At 49.4% G+C, this 14440-nt stretch overlaps 1 protein-coding gene across 2 annotated transcripts in view; it reads left to right on the top strand.

The window, feature by feature from the left end:
• Window positions 1-936: 936 nt before the first annotated feature.
• The window catches only part of CA9 (carbonic anhydrase 9), a 51778-nt gene continuing 38274 nt past the window's right edge, over window positions 937-14440 (top strand). For both annotated transcript variants that reach the window (XM_063128392.1, XM_063128393.1), the window contains exons 1-3: window positions 937-1070; window positions 7313-7351; window positions 8479-8649. In XM_063128392.1, coding sequence (XP_062984462.1) covers window positions 968-1070; window positions 7313-7351; window positions 8479-8649 — 313 coding nt within the window. In that variant the 5' untranslated portion in view covers window positions 937-967. The remainder of the gene's footprint in view (window positions 1071-7312; window positions 7352-8478; window positions 8650-14440) is intronic.

Raw genomic sequence — 14440 nt, 5'->3', positions numbered from 1 at the left:
CAACTAAAATGATTAAGGGGCTGGAGCATCTAATCTATGAGGAAAGGTGACATCAACTGGGATTGTTTAGCTTGAAAAAAAGGAGGCAAACTGATAGAGGTTTAGAAAATTATGCGTGGTATGGAGGATGTGGATAGGGAGAGATTTTTCTTCCTCTCTCAAAATACTAGAATATAAATACCCATGAAGCTGATTGGTGGATGATTCAGGACAAATAAAAGGAAGGACCTCTTCACACAGCACATAGTTAAATTATGGAACTCACTACCACAAGATGTATTGATGGCCACCAATTTGGATGGCTCTAAAAGGAAGTCGGATAAATTCTTGGAGCCAAAGGCTATCAATGGCTACTAGCCCTGATGGTTGTGTGCTATCTCCAGTGTTCAAGGCAGAAAGCCTGTGTGCACCAGTTGCTGGGGGAACATGAGTGGGAGGGTGCTGCCTTGTTGGTTCCTGGCCGAGGGCTGGTCGCCCACTGTGTGAACAGAGTGCTGGACTAGAAGGACCCTTGGTCTGATCCAGACTCAGGGCACTTCTTATTTACTTAAGGTTTTCATATATATTGTTGTTGTTGTTGTTAGTATTTTCTGGTTTCAAGTGTTGTTTTGTGAACTGCCCAGAAGAGCTGCGACTATTAGGAGGTCTAAAATGTGATAAATACATTCAAATGTTTGGTGCGGCCTTGCAGATGCATCTCCTCTGGCTCAGGGGAAACCCAGGAGGGACACCATAGGGGTGGGGGTGAACCCCTTTCCCAGAAGGAGCGCCAGGAGAGGGCGCCTGCAGGTCTTCCTGGTGAGCGGGAAGCGGCGGCGACTCCTGCGCTATAAAAGTCGCAGCCCGTCCCGTCGGGCCAGCCCCGCCGCGCTCCCTCCCTGCTTCCCTCGCGCTGGCTCACGTCCTCACTTGCCGCTTTGCCGGGCTGGAGGCGGCCCCCGCGCGCAGAGCGACCTAGGCCGAGAAGATGCGCACAGTGGAGGCACTGAGGCTCCGGCTCCTGCTAGCCGCCCTGCAAGCCTGCGCCTACGCCTACGCCGACCAGGAGCACGCGGGGCATTTCCACGCAGGTGGGTGACGGGAGGCACGGCGGGGGCGCCCTGGGCGGTCGAAGGGGAGGCGGCTGCACTACCCTCCCCCCCCCACACACACACCGCGGCTTCTCCCTTCCCGAGCCTTCCAGCTGTCCATAGTTTTTGGTGCTCTGGGACTTTTTTGGGGGGGTTGTCCCCTGGAAGACAGGCACTGAAGTGGCGCGCTTCATGGGGCGCGGGGGGGGGGCATCGGCGGAGGTGGCTCCTTGCGTTGCTGCTGCTGCTGCTGCTGCTACATTTTACCACCTTAGTTTTCGTGTGACGGAGGGAACCCCCCCCCCCCGCGCGCCACGAGGGCAACTGCTCTGCAAAGGTCCAGCTCATCCCGCGACAGGGCTCGGTCCATGAGAGGGAGACTCCGAGAGAAGATGATTCGCAAGTTGCCCCTCGGGAAAGAAGTCCCTGAGGGAGGGCCTCGCAGCGCCCCCCACCCCCGCGCCCACTGCGACGCCACCCGCATCTGGCGGCCTCTGCCTCCCGGCCCGGCCGGAGGTCAGTCGTGGGTCGGATTGGATGCTGTGGAGCGGCCTCCGAGCGCTCTGCGAGGGAAACGCCGCTCTCTGAACATGTCCAGAGCGTCTTTCCCTCAGCGAGCCCCCAGCCCCGGCGAAGGGGAGGAGCGGGTTCCGAAAAGGATCGAGTCCCTCCTTGCTCGTCCCTTCTTGGACATGAGGCCCGGGCAGCAGGCCCGGTCTTGCCGAGGGAGCTGGATCGCTCGAGCTCTCGCTGTGACGAGTCTCCCCGGAGCGATTTCCTGCCTCGAGCCGAGCGCGCCCTCCGCCCCTGGGAAGCCCCGGCCCCGTCTCTCGATGCCTACTTGTGTGGCTTTGTGTTCCACTTGAACGGGGCTGGGGTGGATTTGGGCATGAGGTACGGAGGATCCCGGGGACTCTCTCTCCCAGCAGCCCAGGTCTCACTGAGGGAGGCGGCGGCGGCGGCTTCGGACAGGAGAGGAGCGCCAGTGGCTTCTCTCTGCCCGCGGCTTGGGGCGCGGGGCATGTTCCGTCTCCATGCCCTGCTAAAAGCGTCGGAGAGTTCCCCAGGAAGACTCCCTGGGCCGGGCGCAGGAGCCTCTCTTCTAGCCCACACGAGCGCGCTCTCTCGCTGGAAGAAGGAGAGGCGGCGGCGCCTGCGGCTGATCCAGGGGGTGCGGCGTCAATAGGCGTCTCAGGGAATATTCGGACAGATTTTCTACGTTTTCAATGAATGCTTCGGATTAGCTAGAACAGCGAGGGAACAATCCTCCATAGGCCTGCTCAGCCCTAAATCCCCCTGAGTAAGTGGATACAGGCTTGCAGCCCAGGCGAGGCGTTAATTAAGGAACAGAAACACTAGCAGTGCCTTAAAGAAGGCTTGCTTTAAGGGGGGGGACCCAGGACTTGACTGCTACTCCCTGTCTGGTTCCCCCACCCCAGGTGGTTCAGCAACACTCAAAGCGGAGCAAAGACTCACTGAATCAGAGCTTGGAGGGGACCCTTGAGTCCATCCCGCCTGACCCCTGCACAGTGCAAGCTGCGGCTACAGCTTCCCAGCTCAATGGCCCTCCCGCCCCTGCTTCAACGCCTGCAGTGTTTAGATGAAATCTGCTTCCCTCCAGTTCCCACCTGTTGCTTCTAAGGCTGCCCAAGGGAGCCACAGCGCTGCTCCATCCTCTGCTTGGCAGCCTTTCCCGTAGCTGATATCTGAAGACTGCTCTCCTGTCGTCTCCTCTCCTCCCCTCCCGGCTAAACATGCCGCCCAGCTCTACCAGCAGTGAGTCTGGGGTGTGGCTGAGAAGCATGCTGCAGGGCTGCTGCAATGTCCCCCCCCCCCACGTATCTTTTAATTAAGTGTGAGGGTACACATGTGTTCATCACTGGACATGTGCAGTGAACAGCCTGCACAGGACAATATAAAATAAAAGTGAGTATCAGGTTTTAGTCCATTTATTAAGTAGGTTAATCAACTAAAAGCTTAATTGCAGAGTGAGATGTTTTCCCCACCCTAACTAATTGGTGGGACAGAGACTGGAGGGCCCGCTGCCATAGAGTGAGTCAACCCTGATGAAAACAAAAGGCTTAAAGCCGGCTTTTTCTTCTACATACGCAAGAGAAGCTTGATAGCGCTGCATTTCTGGGCAAAACCACAAGGACATTTATTTTTCTAGCAACTGGAACTGTTGGTGGCTGACAGTGATTGGTTAAGTCAGTGCTGCTGCTCGTGGAGAGGTGAAAGTGCAGGCAAAGCCTGGCTGTGTCCCCTCCCCAGACGCACAAACTGGATGAAATCACAGGCTCAAAGGAGCTCCAGAGTTGCTGCGGTGCAGATGGAGCTCTTTGTTCAAAGGCTGGGAATGGTGTGAAAGGAAGAATTTAGCCAAGGGTGTGTCATCTCCTGCTAGGCCTTCCTCCTGCCCCTGCCCCTCCCACTCATTCCACTGCACTTCCTAGAGGTCACCTTGCAACCCCACCCCCTTGTGGCTTTCCCAGGTGCCTGCACAGCTCTGCTTGCCATGTGGGACTGTTCCGTGTTTGTGCTGGGAGGAGGAAGAGCTCCCTCCCCCGTGGATGCTCTTGCCTAGCTCTTTCCAAGGGGGTGGGGTTGGGGGTTGGCGGCTTTCCAGGGAAGAAAAGGCCTTGAGGGGGGGTGTCTTTGGGGTGGAGTTACCAGATTGGCACCCCATAGGAGCCTGTGGAGTCCTGTGAACTGCCCCCACCTCTCTCCCTCTCAACTTCTGTGTGGGGCCCAGTAGAGCAAAGTGTCTCCACAGAATGTAGGCGATAGAAATGACACTTTGTTGCCCTTGCTCTGTGCTTGTGCTCCTTCTGCTCAGGTGTGCTTACATCGTAGCTCAACACATCATGTACTTTGCCAACAAAAATATATATCCTGTACCTTTGCACTCATTAAAATAGTAACTGAACGGTGTGTCGTATGTTCCAAGATTGACCTGAACTAAAGGAGCCACCTCTTTGGTCCCGGACTCCATTAGCACGACCAGTGTCAAGGGGGGAGGGGCAGCAGCATGGCTCAGCACCTGGTTGAGGACCGCAACCCAACAGGGGCCTGCTGACCAGAGCCCCCTTGCCTGGCTCCTCCTCTTAGTTGGAACAACTATTAGGTGGATTCACAGTGGGCTACAGAAACGGACTCAAAGAGTACTTATCAATGGAACCTTCTCAAACTGGGGAGAGGCAACGAGTGGGGTACCGCAGGGCTCAGTCCTGGGCCCAGGGCTCTTCAACATTTTTATTAATGATTTGGACGAGGAGGTGCAGGGAATGCTGATCAGATTTGCAGATGACACCAAATTGGGTGGGATAGCTAATACCCTGGAAGACAGAAACAAACTTCAAAGTGATCTTGATAGGCTGGAGTGCTGGGCTGAAAACAACAGGATGAAATTTAAGAGGGATAAATGCCAAGTTCTACATTTAGGAAATAGAAACCAAATGCACAGTTCCAAGATGGGAGATACTTGGCTCAGCAATACTACAAATGAGAAGGATCTTGGAATAGTTGTAGATTGCAAGCTGAATATGAGCCAACAGTGCGATAGGGCTGCAAGAAAGGCAAATGCTATTTTGGGCTGCATTAATAGAAGTATAGCTTCCAAATCACATGAGGTACTGGTTCCTCTCTATTCGGCCCTGGTTAGGCCTGATCTAGAGTATTGCGTCCAGTTCTGGGCTCCACAATTCAAGAAGGACACAGACAAACTGGAGCGTGTTCAGAGGAGGGCAACCAGGATGATCAGGGGTCTGGAAACAAAGCCCTATGAAGAGAGACTGAAAGAACTGGGCATGTTTAGCCTTGAGAAGAGAAGATTGAGGGGAGACATGATAGCACTCTTCAAATACTTAAAAGGTTGTCCCACAGAGGAGGGCCAGGATCTCTTCTTAATCCTTCCAGAGTGCAGGACACGGAATAATGGCCTCAAGTTAAAGGAAGCCAGATTCCAGCTGGACATCAGGAAAAACTTCCTGACTGTTAGAGCAGTGCGACAAGGGAATCAGTTACCTAGGGAGGTTGTGGGTTCTCCCAAACTAGAGGCCTTCAAGAGGCAGCTGGACAAGCATCTGTTGGGGATGCTTTAGGGTGGATTCCTGCATTGAGCAGGGGGTTGGACTCGATGGCCTTGTAGGCCCCTTCCAACTCTGCTACTCTATGATTCTATGATTCTTCCCCCATTGCAACCTGTGGGTTCACCTGCCACTTGCTCTGGCCCAAACCACGGTGCAGGGGAGGAGGAGGTGGTAGGTTCAGACGTCTTCTTAAAACTCATCTCTTCGCACGGGTTTTCCCTGAAGTGTGACCCAGCCAGTTATGCAGTTGGAGCACATAACAAAGTGTGCGGCTTGATCAGTGATTAGTTCGTATTGTGTTGCTTTTACTGTTCTTCTTGTTATTTTGATGCCGTTGTATTTTATGTTCACTGCTTTGGTGCCTCTGTGGAAAGTGGAATAGAAATTCAAGTGATAAACAAATAAATGGCAGTCCAGTCAGCAAGATGGGGGTGGCTACTGCTGCCCTACATTACGGAGCTGTTGTAAGAGTCATTGGGGGTCACATAGGTGGATCATATTCGACGCGAACAAAGAGCCGTGCAAGCGCTACCCCTTATTTTCCCTGTCTGTTCTGTGATCTGTTTATACCAAGGACATAAACTTTGGCCTCCCCGGATTGTCCTGGATGGCTGTTGGCCTGGCCTCATCGCCATAGCAACTAGGGAGCTGACTGTGGCTGCGCCAGGTGTGTGAGTGCACCTGAGCAGGGACAGGGGAGGGGCAGGCCGGGCGGCCAAAATGAGGACGCGTGAAGCTGGCGCATGTGGTTTCGTAGGTGTAGAGGGAAACATTGGCATCATTTCTGTAACTGAATCAGAAATATGTCTCCCCCAGCAGCAAAGGCTGTGCCCAGGGGGCCTCCTGGGCTCGCTGCTCACACTGCTGCGGGGCAACGTCATAGACCACAGGCCCCGGTGGTCTGCCCTTCCCGTCTTAGAGTTCCTCATCTTTAAACTGGACTTGGCCTAGAGCAGCTTTCAAAGAGAGGATGGCTCCCAGGTGAGGACTGTGTCCTCTGTACGGTCGGACCTCTGGCCACCGTAAGGGAGGCAGATGCAGGCCGTGGCCCAGCCCAGCCCCAGACCAAGTGGCTCTGCCTGCCATGTTGGTGGCAGGCAGGCTGGACGGGGGCACCTGCCCCACTTGCATCGGGAGAAGGCAAGCCGTCCTTGTGAGTGCAACAGGGGGATCCCAAGGTGATTCCGGGAAGCTCTCTGCCTAGCCAGCCTGGGTGTTTCTGGGAGGGGCAAGGCTCCTTGGGCCAGGGAGGGTTTGAGGCTGGGGTCACCATCCATGTTGTTGCAAGTGGGAGCACATCACAGGGCCAAAAGGTGCAATGTGGCCGGGCGGCAGGCACCTGGCTGGCACCTGTTGACTGAGCTGTGTGTCCCTGGCTCTCTGGCCTCACCAGGCAACCCCCAGCCCAGGCAGTCTGTCAAGGGACGGCCTCACTTCGTATGCCCTTGCCTGGTCTCTGCCATCACCTGGGGAGCCCTTCTGAGGGTGCCCCATGCTGCCGGAGGTTCACCTCTGACTGGCTCTTGCTCCCTGGAACACTTTCCCCATTGACGCTGGAGAGACCCCACTGTTCTGGTGCTCAAACGCCTCTTCACATGAGCTTTCTATGTGGTCGTAGCATACAGCAGAGTGTATGGTTTTATTGGTGATTCATTTGTATTGAGTTGTTTTTACTGATCTGTTTATTGTTGTTTAGATGCCATTGTATTTTATTCTCAACACCTCAAAACCTCTGTGGAAAGTGGAATAGGAATCTGAATATTTATTTATTTATTTATTTAAGGCTTTTTATGCCGCCATTCAGCCAAAAAAGGCTCTCACGGCGGCTTACAAAAGTATTTCTTGACATAATAATAAATAAATAATAAAATTGAATAATAATAAAAAATTAACAGTGGGTGTTGGGTGTGGGTCTGTAAACTCCTGCTATGCAGCATCCCACCTTTCAACTAAAATGGAGCAGCAGTGTGTGGGGGAGGGGGAAGCAGCCCCCTTTTCAGCCCAGGATCCCCCCCTCCGTAGGCTCACGAGGGAGAGGGCAAGAAGGAAATGGGCTGGGAGGGCATTAGTGGCGAGGGGTGGTGGTGGGGAGGGGGCAAAGGTTAATGAGAGGGGCTCCACGATGCACTCATTTGCTTCTCTTTCCTCCTCAAGGTCATCCTGGGCACAGACGTGATCACTGGAGCTACAAAGGTAAGGTGCAGGGATGAAAACGGCCGTTGCTTCTCTCCTCTGGGCCCCCAGCGAGGCAGCACGGTGGGGTTAATGATTAGCCTGCTCTCTCTCACAGCTGCCCTGCTTTCTCTGGGCTGCTCGGCCCCACCAATGCTGTGCCAGACCTGCATGGGCCTATCTGGGTCTGCCTGCTGTGGCCTGCCTGCCTCCCCGCCTCCTGCCCTCCAGCTCAGTTGGAAGCAGTGTGGTCCATCCTACGTTCTCGGCTGCCTCTGCCCCTCTTTCCTCCGGGACGTGTGCCATCCCTGCTCTGTGCCCCTTGACTATTTGTGTGCCTCCTTCTCCCCCAGGCTGCTGAAGGGGCTGGTCCTGAAGGGGCTGTGCCAGAGGACCCTGCTGCAGTGGCAGCAGCCTCCACCCTTGTAGTGGTGGTGGTGGGGCTCCTGGCTGCTGCCCGCCCTCTGCCACTGGTTTCCTCCTGCCCGCTTGTGCATGAGCTGCCCAGCTTCCTGCACTCCCCCGGCCCTCTGCAAGGCTTGAGGCTCCCTGGCCCATAGCCCAGTCCAGCAGCTGGCTCAGGCCGCTTTGCTGGCACTCTGCCCCATGGGAACTGGCTGCCTCTGACATCCAGCCGGTTTGCCCAGGGTTGGAGAACAGCCCTGGGCATGTGCCTCCTGCGAGGGCCTGAGTCGCACCACGTAGAGCCAGGTACAAGTTGGCTGAGCTGCAGGAAGGGGGAGTGTAGCTTATTTATGTATTTATTAAAACATTTGTATCCCGCGCTACTATCACTAGGATCTCAGGGCGGTGTACAGATATTATCAAAGCAAGCCCCTGTACCACAAACAGAGGCAGGGACGGCTCAGAGCCTTTCTCTCCCCCTCCCCGTCCCTTGGACACTGTGGCGGCTTCTTAGTTTACCTGCACTGCAACAAGGCCAGGCTGCGAGGGAGGGGCCATGTACATTGATGGTGCTATATATATAAATAATAATAATAATAATAATAATAATAATAATAAGGGGCTCACCCACAGCCCACCTCCCCTCCCCCAATGACCCCCCCCCCAATTCCTGCTGTCTGTTGCCCAGGGCTGGTCCATTGTCCTGCAGCCTCCCTCACGCCTGCTCTCCTCTCCTCTTCCAGGCAAGACAGTGTGGCCCTCCGCTTTCCCCTCCTGTGGGGGACACATGCAGTCCCCCATCAACATCGACACAGCGGCCACCCACTTCAGTCCGCAGCTGATGCCCCTCCTGCTGTCTGGGTACAGCCTGCCTCCAGGAGAGACACTCCGCCTTCACAACAACGGACACACGAGTGAGTGAGCGGGCGAGTGAGTGAGTGAGCGCCCGCCCGCCCCTCTTTGAGGGGAGCAGGAGGGCTGACCTGGTGCTAAGGAACTCAGTGGGGCATGGGGTGCCACCACTGATCGTGATGTGCTCAAGGCAGACTTTGGTGAAAGAGGCCGTTTCGTGCGCTTATGCCAAGCCCTGGAAATCTCTGGGCATGTGCACCAACCTGTACTCGCCTGCCTCACAAGGTTGTTGCGAGGGTAAAGAAGATAAGAATGGTAAAGCACTTTGTACAATGCACTCATCACCTGTAAAATGTCTGGAGGCCTGGAAGAGTGGCCATTTTAGGGCAAAACACGGGGAGCAAATGTTCCAGGAAGTGAGAAGGGTGGGATGACATGAGCAAAGGAGGTCATTTCTCTTTTCTTGTCCTACAAAGGTGAAAGGAAACACAGCCAGGTGAATAGGCAGCAGGTGTGTAAAACCAATAAGGGGGCTTCTCTTCCACACCCACCGACCTCGTGGAACAGGCAGGCAGATGAGATCATCAGGGGAGATGGAGCAGCCTTTTGACTACCAAAAGGGCGTTGCTGGGAGAAAACACAACTGAACAGGTGCTTAAGTCTGCAGGGACAAAACGCAAAGCTCACACAGAGGCACACAGTGGGTGGCAGCTGCCACCAGAGGTTAGCAATGGGGAGGGGGAAATACTCCTTGCAAGTTGCTAAAAGATGAATGAAGCTGCAGGCCTCTCCCTTCAGGGGAGGATGGCGCCTCCCCCCCTCCCTCCCCCTGTTCAAGAATCCAGGAAGAAATCCACATTGCTCAGTTTTCCCTGGCTCAGTTTTCACCAAAACAACCCCCAGATTTTGAGGAGATGGTAAGCAAAAGTAAACGAAATGGATTGGGGTTGGGAACAAAGGAGGCAGGCAGGGGGCGGGGCGGGGAGGGCATGGGGCTAAACCTGGGAAAGGGGGCTAGGCTTAATTGGGGGGAGGGGAGAGAGAGAGAGATTTTTCTGGAAACCATCCTTCATCAATGGATCCTAGAGTGTTTAAAGCCACATACTAGAATAACCAGCACTCAACAAAATATTACATTTTAATTATAATATTATGATAGTTTAGACAATACCCCATGATCCATAATCCTATACAACATACTATCCAGCTTGAAGCTCAAAATAAAAACCAACAAGCTCTTTTTATGAATTAAAACAAATTTATTATAGCTAACCAGAGGGAGCACTGAAGGGCCCCAAGGAGAAGAAATGCATTCAGGATATGCTCTGCTCAGATTCTTCCACACTGAATGTATTTCTGCTGATTGGTGCTGCCTGGATGAACTCTTTAGCTTTAATGTTAAGAGCCATCTCCAAACCAATAATAATAATAATAATAATAATAATAATAATAATAATAATTTTATTTCTTACCCGCCTCTCCATTTTAATTGAGGTGAGGAACAACAATAAATGATAAATACATAAAACTGAATTAAAACATAATATACATTGTTAAAAACATCCTTAAAAATCTCTTTTTGTCCATGTAGAACAGCCATGCATGAGGCTAGAAAACGTTATACAGTATATTTTTCATTGAGACATTAAATATTCCCTTTTTGTATGAAAACCTACTTCTTCCCCCCCCCCTCAAATGGGTAGTTCCCCCCTCCCATTTCTCTCACATGGCTAAATATAAAATGAAGATGGAATAAAAACATTTGTTTCCTTAAAACAGTTCTCAGGGGGCGGGAAGAAGAATTTATCTTCTTTTTTTTCTTCTTTCTTTTTTTGAAAGAATATTGGAATTACTACCACCTGGCTGCCCAGCCAACCCATGGTTCCCTCTCGCCTCTTTACTTTCCTAGAGTGGTGGTGTTTCAGGGGGAAGCAGAAAAATGCTTCTCTCCCATTTTTCTGCTAACAGGAAAGGACTGTTCCTTCTGCTGGCAGTAGGGTGACCAGGAGGTGGAAAGGAGGACTGGGCTCCTGCATCTTTAACAGCTGCAAAGAAAAGGGAGTTTCAGCTGGTGTCATTTGTATGCATGCGGCACCTGATGAAATTCCCTCTTCATCACAACTGTTAAAGCTGCAGGAGCCCTGCCCTCTCTTGCATCTGGTCCCTCCCATTTATCTGGGAAATTATTTCAAACTGGGAAAGCTAGGCGTCCCAGGGTCTTTTGTCATCCCAAAGGGTGGGTTTCTGAACTACTCCTGCTGAAGGGGCCTGCTCCCTTCTCTCCGGCCCACAGCAGGGAGGCTCTTACTCGAGGTAGCTGGCGCCTGGTCTGCCAAGCCACTCACTCCCATGGTGGGCTGCTGCTGCTGCTTCACCTGTTGCAGCTTTCTTTCCCATTCCAGCAACTCTTTGAGCAACTTTTCATTTTCTTGTCAGTCGGTCAGCCAGCTCCAAATTGACCAAAGCCTTTTGATTGTCAGCTACTGATTCAAACATCTTAAGAGTTCAAGTTATTCAATCTCCCATCTACCACATTCATTTTCCTTGCCAATCCAGATTGGGAGTGCTGTAACTGGGCTTCTAGGCCAGCCTTAACTCCTCGTAGTTGACGGCCCAACAAGGCTCTGATACCTGGTGTGAAGCCTCCAGCCTCTGCCTCGGCTGGGTTTCCAAATTGGCCTTGCGGCTCTCACCAAGCTGTCCTGAGGCCTCTAAGTGCTGTTCAAGTCCTCCGTCCATCTCCACTCTCCCTTCTTGCACAGGGACACTTTGGCTCACAGTTCCTCTTCCAGGAAACACCATAGAATCATATAGAATAGCAGAGTTGGAAGGGGCCTACAAGGCCATTGAGTCCAGCCCCCTGCTCAATGCAGGAATCCACTCTAAAGCATCCGTGACAGAAGGTTGTCCAGCTGCCTCTTGAATGCCTCTAGTGTGGGAGAGCCCACAACCTCCCTAGGTCACTGGTTCCATTGTCGTACTGCCCTAACAGTCAGGAAGCTTTTCCTGATGTCCAGCTGGAATCTGGCTTGCTTTAACTTGAGCCCGTTATTCCGTGTCCTGCATTTTGAGAGGATCGAGAAGAGATCCTGGCCCTCCTCTGTGTGACAACCTTTTAAGTATTTGAAGAGTGCTATCATGTCTCCCCTCAATCTTTTCTCTAGGCTAAGCATGCCCAGTTCTTTCAGTCTCTCTGCATAGGGCTTTGTTTCCAGACCCCTGATCATCCTGGTTGCCCTCCTCTGAACACCAATCCCACTTCAAACACCAGCGTTACACTCCTGCACTCCAGTCCTGGGAGGGGTGAACTTGCAGGGGCTTCAGCTTGCTCAGGCTTCAGTTTCCTAGAAGGACACTGGAGACTTGTGGTGTTTCTTTTATGAAGGTTTATTTGCATTGTATTTTTTAAAAAAATTTTCTACAATACTTAAACATTACAATTAAAGAAACAACATACTACATAAATGTTGAATAACATCAATATCATATCTATATAACATAATCAAACTTAACATATAAGTGCACCCCCCACCTCGGGATCTCATTCCTGATTCCAAAATCTCATACTGTCTTCCGCTGGCGGTTTCCCACTTCCCTTAGAAAACACAAATATTAGGAACTGTTTCCAAATTCCTTCAAACTTGTTTATTTTAGTTATACCTTTCCTCCACTTAATATTACAAGTCAATTTATCATTAATAGCTATATCCCATACTTCTTTATACCATTCTTCAATACAATAATCCCCTTGAATCTTCCAGTTCCTAGCTACCATCAATCGTGCTACAGTCAGCAAACTCGATATTAATTCTTTAATTTCTTTTCCACATTTTAAATCTTCATATAGTGACAGTAATGCAATGTTTGGTGTTTGTTCTGTCTTCATTCCCACTATTTCTTCAATTTCCAAAAACACCATCTTCCACAATTTTTGTACATATTTGCATTCCCACCACATATGTAAATACGTTCCTTTCCCCCCCACATCCTCTCCAACAATTTGCTGAGTGCTGATTATTTATCTTATTTAATCTAACCGGGGTTAGGTACCACCTCCATATAATTTTAAAGTAATTCTCTTTTATTCTTACTGACATATTTCTCAACACTCTTTGTTTCCATAGTCCCTCCCAACTCTGTTGTCCTATTTGTACATTCAAAACTGTCTCCCAAACCATTTTACCTGAACTATCCATCAACCCTTTCTCCAACAATATTCTATATATTTCACTTATTAACCCTTTGACACTGTTCTTTTTCCCTTATCATTTTCTTTTTTAAATATTAATTCCTCAAACTTCGTCAATTCTCTACAATCTCCATTTTCTCTTACCCACTTTTTGGTCCACTGTTCTAATTGCCAATAATTTAACCAAGTTAATTTTTTATCTTTTAAAACCTCTTCCAAAGCCTCTCTTGTATTCATTTCTCTTAACCATTCCCTTAATTTCATTTTATTTTTTTCTATCAAAACTTTACTTAATCTACTCTTTAATTCCTCCGGGAAATTCTTTCGGGAGCAACTCCCCTTTATATTTACTCCAAATTTCCCAGTGAAACCTCAAGAGCGGATTACCTATACTTTCAACCCATTTTTTTTCCTTTCCTAAAAAATACATTTTCCAACTTCATCTCTATGTTACTTGTAGTTTTATCCTCCATCCAGTCTAAATCTCCTACTCCTATAATTGCTTCCACAATATGTCTTAACCTATTAGCTACGTAATATAGGTTAATATTTGGGAGACCCAATCCTCCCTTTTTTTTGACTTAAATACCATTTATTCTTATTTACCCTCTCTTTCTTATCCCCATTACAATAATTGTTTATGATATTTTGCCAACTTTTTATCTCTAATTCTGAAATTTTTTATTGGTAACATCCTAAACACAAAATTAATCTTTGCTTTTTTTTTTTTAAGATTTTTTATTGCTTTTCCACATAATTAAACATACACCATTACAATAAAGAAACAACAACAACAACATACTACATACATGTTGAATAAATGTTGAATAGATATATATTGATTAGATATTAATTATAACATAACATATCATAACATAATCATAATCATTCTTAACATATAAGTGTACCCACCACCCCGGGATCTATTCCTGCTTCCAAAATCTCATACTGTCTTCCGCTGGCGGTTTCCCACTTCCCTTAGAAAACACAAATATTAGGAACTGTTTCCAAATTCCTTCAAACTTGTTTATTTTAGTTATACCTTTCCTCCACTTAATATTACAAGTCAATTTATCATTAATAGCTATATCCCATACTTCTTTGTACCATTCTTCAATAGAATATTCCCCTTGAATCTTCCAGTTCCTAGCTACCATCAATCGTGCTGCAGTCAGCAAACTCAATATTAATTCTTTAATTTCTTTTCCACATTTTAAATCTTCATATAGTGACAGTAATGCAATGTTTGGTGTTTGTTCTGTCTTCATTCCCACTATTTCTTCAATTTCCAAAACCACCATCTTCCATAATCTTTGTACATATTTGCATTCCCACCACATATGTAAATACGTTCCTTTTTCCCCACATCCTCTCCAACAGTTTGCTGAATGCTGATTATTTATCTTATTCAATCTAATCGGGGTTAGGTACCACCTCCACAAAATTTTAAAATAATTCTCTTTTATTCTCACTGACATACTTCTCAACATTCTTTGTTTCCAAAGTCCCTCCCAGCTCTGTCGTCCTATTTGTACCTTCAAGTCTGTCTCCCATACCAATTTTCCTGCACTATCCATTAGCCCTTCCTCTAGCAATATTTTATATATTTCACTCATTAACCCTTTTAATGCTAAACTTCCTCCCTTACATTTTTCCCTTTTAAC

The sequence above is a fragment of the Elgaria multicarinata genome, chromosome 6 (genome assembly GCF_023053635.1).
Source record: "Elgaria multicarinata webbii isolate HBS135686 ecotype San Diego chromosome 6, rElgMul1.1.pri, whole genome shotgun sequence".
Classification (NCBI taxonomy): Eukaryota; Metazoa; Chordata; class Lepidosauria; order Squamata; family Anguidae; genus Elgaria; species Elgaria multicarinata.
The sequence above is the reverse complement of the archived record's forward strand: the minus strand, read 5'-3'. Positions and strand labels throughout refer to the sequence as shown.